This window comes from Xiphophorus hellerii, chromosome 15 (genome assembly GCF_003331165.1).
Source record: "Xiphophorus hellerii strain 12219 chromosome 15, Xiphophorus_hellerii-4.1, whole genome shotgun sequence".
NCBI classification, from domain to species: Eukaryota; Metazoa; Chordata; class Actinopteri; order Cyprinodontiformes; family Poeciliidae; genus Xiphophorus; species Xiphophorus hellerii.
Genome location: NC_045686.1, coordinates 13,030,526 through 13,039,233, shown reverse-complemented (window position 1 = coordinate 13,039,233; position 8,708 = coordinate 13,030,526). Strand labels below are relative to the sequence as shown.

Here is an 8,708-nt window from a genome sequence, read left to right as displayed (position 1 = left end):
TGAGTTTAAGGTCAGTAAAAAGAGAGCCTGCACTATTCACATTCCTACAAAATGAGGTTGTATTGAATTATATGATGTGTTTGATATATGAAAGCATTTCGAGGAGGGAGGGAAATGGGGAAGATACTGCAGGTTTCAGCTTCACCATCTCCTCATCGCCTCCTCATATATCAAACACCTGAATCCATTTGAACTGCCAGCAGGAAAACAGTAAAAATTAGTAGTTATCAAATGGTGAAGAGCTGCTGCTGCGAATTTAACCAGAAATTATAATCCACTGACCAAAAGAACAAGCAAGTCATTGACACAGGATGTTGATGTGAAATAATGAGACCTTTAACAAACGTGCACAGAATTTCAGTGCTCTGATGTTACCCAGAAACATTCAGACATGTGGAGATTTGAATCTAATATAAATAGAAAAATATGCTTAAGTATCAAAAGTTGCAGCTTGTTTTCTTGAAAATTCTACAGAGGGCGAATGACGAAGCACTTTCTGCCCGTATCACTTGAGCTCATCTAGCAGTGCAGGTGTGTCACTGAAAGGGGTAGGAGGGCGTTTGGCAGCTCCACAGCCATTGTGCTCAGTGTCTAGATTTCCAACCTCAGAGAGACATCATGTCTGCCCCGCTGTGTTTCGTCTCCATCTTACTGGCCTGGATGGCAGGATCGCGGGCCACAGACTACAACCTGCCTTTCATGGAGTACCTGGACAACGGCAATTTGGTCCACCTGAAGTGGGGATTTGATAATGTGCAAGGAAACATAACATTCCAACTGACAGTCAACACCACAGGCTGGGTCGGCTTTGGTTTTAGTCCTCATGGAGACATGGATGATGCAGACATTGTAATGGGGGGACTTGGATCCAATGGAAGCTATTTTGCAGTAAGCAGATACTTTAAATATTAGTTGTTAATATGATTTTGTTCATGTACAACAGAAACCAGGAGTTATTGGTGCCTTAAATGTGTTTTCCTTCTGCCTTTTAGGATTATTATTCAATAGGGGAGAAAATGCCTGAAAAGGATGAGGAGCAGAGCTACACCCTGCTCTCCATGACTGAAAATGATGGACAAACAATAATGACGTTTCAAAGGCCAATAGAGACCTGTGATGAAAAAGACTTCCATATCACCGTAAGGCAATTTATTCTGCCAGCATGTTATAGGTTATAGTTATAGGCCAGCATGTCAAAATATTAAATAAGCTGTTGTATTCACTGAGCTTTCACAGCTACAGGGTCAAATCATATTGTACTTCTATTCTAGACTTTGTTGCATTAACCTTAACGGTGAAAAGAACATTTATCCTTTCTGTTGCACAATATATTGCTCTGTTGATTCTCTATAACCTATTTATTCTATTCTAAGTTTAAGTGTACAGCTCAGGTTTCAGCATATTACAATGTAAAATCAGCTGTCTTTGTTGAGCTTACCCCTTACCTGGGGTAAGCTCAGGCAAGGGGTGGCCCAACTGCTTAAGAAGACAAAAGAAGCATTAAAAAAATGCCCCAAAAGATTTGAGGCAATAGAAAACTGTCTTTCTATAGAATATGTGAAATATAATACTGTTTCTGTGAGAGAAGGAACAATTTTGTATGTTTTTTTCACCGTACATGTTTCTGTAAGAGAAACATGTACGGTGTTTCTGTAAAGTTTTTCTGTTATTTTTATTTTTATTATTATTTTGTTGTAAAACCTCTTGTCCAACAGGCTCAGTCCATTAAGCTAATCTACGCCTACGGTGCGACAGATAACATCAAATACCACGGGAGATTTAGAGGCACCAAGGAAGTAAATCTTCTCAACTACATGCCAAAGACCATCCCTCCTGATGCCAGATATCTCAGTGTGAAGGTGGACAAAGTAAGTAAGAAAGACAGCAAATTGGGGAAGAAACTGACCAATACACAAATTAATAATTGCATTCTATTTAAACACAATTATAGAATTTTGGTAATAAGATTTTCAATAATACTTCAGAAAACTCAAGCTTGTTTTTTTTAGCATATAGTAAAAGAGAGAGAGAGATAACAAAAATGGCAACTGATCACAAGAGTTTACATGATACACTGACAAGTGTACAAACTTTAATGGAACATATGTAATTGAAATTGTATTTTATTGATGGCAATAAAACAATGTGTTATTTTTTGTTTCTAATTTGCAGATCACTGTCCCTCCCAACACAACCTACTATCACTGTAAAGTAATGAAGCTTCAAGACTTGCCCACAAAACATCATATTTATCAGGTAATGTCACTTTCTTTAAAGTAAATATCATATCAGTGTCTTAAATTTTAGGTACAATTAAGTAATTTATATTCATTTCTAAACTAAAATATTAGCTTTTGCTAATTTATGTCGGAATATCAGAATATATTGTGATCCTACAAATCCATGCCACAGTGTTCATTTCTATAGGAAATGGTTTTGAAAACTATCTTTTTCACTTCAAAGTGTTGCTATATCCCATAAAATCCTATTTGAATACACTGAATTGTGTTACTCTTTCAAAGCTGCAAAATATTACTGGTGGCTTGTGCTATTGTGATGTTAACTGTCTAATTTGAGTTAATCATTAAATAACAATTTCTTACCTTTTAGATTGAGCCAGAGATTGAGCACCAGGAAGTCGTCCATCACATGTTGCTGTATCACTGTCCCTCTTTTGTGAAAGAACCATATGATAAACCGTGCTACATGGGTGAAATAGGAGACGCCTGCTTTGGAGTGGTGGCTTCATGGGCAGTAGGAGGAAGAGTAAGGGAACATGACCTGTAAATATTCTTAAACAATCCTAAGACTAAAAGTAACTCCTGGTGATGTCATTTTAGAAAAAAATCTTAGAATTTGTGGGGTTCAAAGACTTTTTTTTTTCTAGAATTTTACCTTGATAAGCTACAGGTTATTCACAAAGCACCTTAGGCCTTGACTCCTAATATGACAAAATATTAAACAAAGGGAGGATCATTTTTAGTGAGCCTAAAAATGCCCTAGGCAGGGAAGATGGTGGAGAGACTTACAAAAAGGATCCAAACATAATTCTTTGACCCACAGACTGAGTTGATTTTTGTTGAATATTAAGTTCCTACCTTCTTTGGTATATATTAATGTCAATCTGTCAAAATATTTTACTGCCATTATTATTGAATGACCTATTATCATTGCAAGCATCTTTGTCTGAATTCTTAGGCATATGAGCTTCCTGAGAATACAGGTATTCCCATAGGAGGAACTCAAAGTGGCACATACTACAGGTTGGAAATCCATTACAATAACCCACAAAAGAAAGAAGGTAACCTACTTTTTGAACAAAGGCTTTTTGTTTGCCATTTTAGGAGTAATTTAAATTTCTTCCTTTTGTTGCACAGGTATCATAGACAGCTCAGGACTGAGGCTTTACTATACAGACAAACTTCGACAGCATGACGTGGGCATTCTAACCACAGGAGTGTTCCCAGTGAGTCACATGATGTATGGCATCCCTCCAAAAGCAGCAGAGTTCCACTCATATGGCATTTGCAACACGTCTTTGTTTTCACAGGTATGAGACTCTGTATGCAATAGACAAAACAGCAATTGCGTTACTTATTCTATGACCCTTGAACCTTTTTATGTTAATACAGCCACTTACCATAAACATAAATGTGCAATTTTGGGATCTGAGCTTTTTGAAGGACTGGTCAGACAAAAACTGCTTACATTTATGGTTTGCAACAAGCAGCATTGATGGCTAAGAGAAGAGGTGGAATAATGTTGTTTTGTTAAATGAGGTCAAATTGAACCTTTTGGCCTAAAAGCAAAGTACTATAGTGGAAAACTAACACCGTCTGTACAACACCTAGTATATAACATCAGCACTATAAAACATGGTGGTGGCAGGATTATGCGGTGGGAATATATTGCTTCAACAGACAGAGGAAAATGCTTGGAAGATGGATGGAGTAAAATACATCAATATATCAATATGATGCTGCAAAAGCTTTGACATTCCTTTTAAACAGAACATTGAACCCTTAACACACAGCAGAAGCAACAATGGAATAGTTTTCTTTATTCATGTTCATGTAGGATGGTCCAGTCAAAATGGGCACCTAAATCCAATTGAGAATTTGAGGCAACACTGTCTGAGTTAAATTTATTTTATTACATTGGGACATTGCATATTAATGGGCGGACAACATTGCCATAAATACAACAGATTTAGGGAGCTGCTATAATTTCCATCTGTAGTCACATAAAACAATCAACACAACACAGAAAAATAAGAACATTAATACAATATCATAAAAATAAAAAACACAAGTTTACAATAAGAGCAACAAATAAAAACAATTAAAGAAAATAAAATATTAACTGAGACAGAAAGAAATGATCAGTGCTGATTACTGACCAACTATGCTTCAACTGCCACTTAAACGAGAAATAGGTGAAGCCATCTCCTATGGTGACAGCTTGGTAATGTATTTCAGCAGTTATGCTTTAACAAATAGAAAATTTTGTACAAAGAAGGATTTTCTGATTTGAACCTTACAGTTCTGTTTGTCATTTTCTTCTTTATTAACATCCTCCAAGGGAGGAGGAGCCTTATCTATTGTTCACTTATAATTGAAACTGTTGTTTATAAATCATTTGAAGTTCTCTGAACTGAAAATAAAATCCTAAATTATGCAAATATGATATGACTGCAGCCCACTATATTTTGATGGCTTTTTTGCAAAACTGTTTCATAGGTTTTAATGTAGTTACACACGCAAATGACCATGTTGTAAGCAGTATTCAATGTGTGGTAAAATCATGCAACATTTATGGTAGAGAGGTCAGTCTTGAGATGTGGAAAGCTGGAAGAAAAAGCCCAAAAGAACTTGAAGACGTAAGTGCAGCTAAAGGTGCAGCATGCCACAAACCTCAATTTTTTATTTGATATTTTTGAGAGCCACGTACAGTTTTTCCTTCACACTCTACTTCATTATCATATAAAGTCAGAATAAAATAATAGAAATCATTGAATATGATTGTGGTTTTAACATTATAAATCGCAAAAAATGTGACTACTTTTGCCAGGCACAATGTATTGATGCAAGTTTTCATTTCCACCCACAGCTTGTGGACCCCATACCTGACCTTCAAGTGTTTTCAGTGCTCTTGCACACTCACTTGGCTGGCAGGAAAGTCAGAGTGGGCCACTTCAGGTGAGAAAAACAAGATGAGTACTTGCTTCACGCCAGCCACCCACTCTTTAACCTGAGGCGTAACATCATACCAAAGAAAATACATTTGATTTCTAAAGCACAGAATATTTGGTTTTCAAACATAACTTTATATATGTGGTTGATCTTTCTAGAAAAGGAAAGCAAATAGATTTCTTGGGAGTAAATGAAAACTATGACTTTGACATGCAAGAAACTGTCAATTTAGGAAGCATCAAGACAATCAAACCGGTAAGCTTTATTAACTTCTTTCAGCCAAGAACATGTTTAGTAAAAGATTAAAACACTTTGGGCTCTCATGATGCTAAATTACTTGTTTCTTTCATTTCAGGATGATGAGGTCATTGTGGAGTGCATCTACAATACCTCAGATCGCACTCAATCCACTATGGTGGGTCAGCCTTGTTGTATTAACAGATGTTTACAAAAAAACAAATAACAAAAAGAGAAATAGCTAATTCAAAGTCAGAAACCAAAACACACCAACATTGCTGCTAAATCTTTATTTACATTGATCGTTAAAAAATCATGCCCTGTCAGATCTTTTAACAGAAGAGTAGTGTGGTCTTTACATTATAAATTATTTAAATCTGATATTAGGTGTGCAAAACTTGACACCACAAATTCCAACCTGCCATTATTTATTAAGTAAACGAAAATAACACCAAAGTGGAAATGTCTATATATATATATATATATATATATATATATATATATATATATATATATATATATATATATATATATATATATATATATATATTTAAAAAAAAGAAAGGAAAAACAAAACAAAGACGCTCTCCAAAAATGTACAGAATGTAGTAAATCCTAGAGGGTAAAAAAGACTGTTCTTAACATCCACCGTAAATGTAATTTACGGGGAACTGAACCGTAAATTACCTGAACTGTTGATTCAGCTGCTGAATCAACAGTAACCTGAACTGTTACTGTTCGCAAACCTGAACTGTTGATTGTTATTAGATTCCAGTCCTTTGAATAAAATTAGGAAGTACAGGTTCGTCTCAGTAAATCAGAATATCATCAAAGTTCTTTTATTTCACTAATTTGATTCAAAAAGTGGATATAGCATATAAATTCATTAAATACATTGTTACATATTTTAAGTTGTTATTGCAGTTCATTTTGGTGAAACTTAGAACTAATATAAATCCATAATTCAGCTTCTCAAAAAAGTTTAAGATTTCTTATAAATTATGAAGAATTGTTACGACTCTTATGTTATGAACTTATTGTGGTCCTTACAATCAAATGGAAGACTGCTGAAATGTTGTCAGTTTTAATTGAAAGTTGAGTGGAAGATAACCTTTTAGTTATCTTCCACTAAAAGGTTATCTTCCACCTTTTAGTGGAAGATAACTACTAAAGTTATCTTTAGTAGTTAACTTTATATGTAATCAGTGCTTCAAAACTCTACACACGTATTAAAGACATGGGCTACAACTCTGGAAAACAAAGTCACTGGAGCCCGAAGGAAGAATGGGCAGACAGAAAATCCAAACTGTCTGAGGTCCAATTTAAAATTTCCACAGTCACTGAAGATTAGGAGAACAAGGTCATCTGCTGATGTTAATCCACTGTGTTTTCTCAGCAAGGGCATTTTTTCACTTTATGCTCTAACTGCTGATAAACGTCATGGAGATGCTGGTTTCATTTTACGGCAGGGCTTTCTGACATAAGCCCTGTACAGAACCTTTGAAGTATTTCCAAAGGAAGAAATGAGAAACCAGACAAACTGAGGGCGGATTTGATTTGGTGATGCACTGATGCTGGGATTCCTGCAAGAGAAACCTGAATAAGTGTGTGCATATACCGTAAAGCACAGAGACATGCTTTTGAGGAGGCTCTCATTTCTGTCATAAACATTATCGTTTTATTATTGGTCTTATGGAATATTTTTGATTTTCTGATAAAATGACCGAATGAACACTTGTGATTTTTCACTCTGTCTGCTGTGAATCTATTGCTTAGAATTTAAAGTGAAAGACTAAAGTAAACTTTTTAAAGTTATTTGTTGTGTTGCACCTATAGTGGCATTATATAGTTGCATATTACAGTACCAGACTTTAAGATAATTCCAACATATTTTTGTTACATTAATCAATGTGTTTTAAAAGTAAGGAAACTTATATTTCAGATGGGTTTGTCCACCTCTGACGAGATGTGTCTGGCTTTCCTGTTCTACTACCCGGCTATCAATATTACTTCATGCACCAGCCGCCCAAATACAACACTTCTATCCACCACAGCTGATCAGTAAGAACAATGGAATTAAACACTTGCCGTTTTTGCTAAGTTTAATGATTTACAGTGTAATCGTTTGTTGCAAAGTTATCTTTTTTTTAATACTACTTTAATTATTTCTGACAGAATCGCTGCGTATCAGAGCTTGATGAATGCCCTGCCACAAGTTCAATACATCTCTGATACCAATGTAAGTTAACAGTGTTTTCCCTTGGGACATTTATTTTTCTTTCCAGATTGAGCAGTCATAAGTTTAAGCAAATAGGCCCAGTCTGTCTATTCAACTGGTGTGGTTATACAACTGACTTTTGTTCTGTTGTAATCAGAATGAATTTTCTCTGTCACATAATTTTTAACATTTTGTTACACTGGTTACTTTTATTGGTAATGTAGCATATTTTATATATGTTATGTTTATAAAAGTCTACTACATTATGTCACATTTATTTTAAAATCACAGCCAGTAAGAAGATTTGTTTTAACAGCTTCTGTTACCATTGCAGTACAACTCATCGGTTTACAGATATGGCACTGTCAGGAACGTAATGGGGACGCCCACTGCTGCTTGCAAAAGTACAAATGCTGCAAGCAGACTCTGTACTTCCTGGATGGTGAAAGCTGGAGGAATCATCCTTCTGCTTCTTTCAATTGCTGTAATGTAGCATGGCTGTATGTGAAACAGATCCATATGACAACTTAGAACAATTAATATTGAATGAAATAGACAATTTTGAACTTAAATTATGTTTATGATCAATAGGTGTGTTAGCAAGTATAAGAGATTTTTATGAGTGGATCAATTTATATTTTTTGTCATAAAGCACAATAGAGGCTCAGTAGCTGCAATTTTAACTCTATATTAATATATATATATATATATATATATATATATATATATATATATATATATATATATATATATATATATATATATATATATATATACGGACAAAAATGATTTTCATGGTAATAAAGCAATGAAATGTTGGAAATAGATTTTAGTTCCAGAAAATGTCACTCACACATTTATTTTTAAATCCTCTTCATTCCTCGCACTTTCACAGTAAATTGATCTATATGTACGTAGTTACAGCAGTGTGCATTCATAAATGTTTGTTTGACTTAAATAAAAAGGTTGATGTGAAACACAGATGTGTTGTATTCTTTTTTTAATACTTGAAAAGAATGAAGCTAAAACATTAAATTCAGTTAATTTATTAATTAATTAAC

The 8,708-nt window shown here is 34.6% G+C and overlaps 1 protein-coding gene across 1 annotated transcript; it reads left to right on the top strand.

Annotated features, from left to right (window-relative positions):
* The first annotated feature begins 455 nt into the window (after positions 1-455).
* moxd1l (monooxygenase, DBH-like 1, like) lies at positions 456-8,363 on the top strand. Its single transcript, XM_032584500.1, has 13 exons — positions 456-888; positions 993-1,139; positions 1,716-1,868; positions 2,173-2,256; positions 2,611-2,766; positions 3,199-3,301; positions 3,378-3,550; positions 5,110-5,198; positions 5,351-5,447; positions 5,548-5,607; positions 7,372-7,490; positions 7,605-7,668; positions 7,982-8,363. The coding sequence occupies exons 1-13, from the start codon at positions 619-621 to the stop codon at positions 8,138-8,140; spliced, it is 1,674 nt and encodes a 557-aa protein (XP_032440391.1). The 5' UTR covers positions 456-618; the 3' UTR covers positions 8,141-8,363.
* Positions 8,364-8,708: the final 345 nt, after the last annotated feature.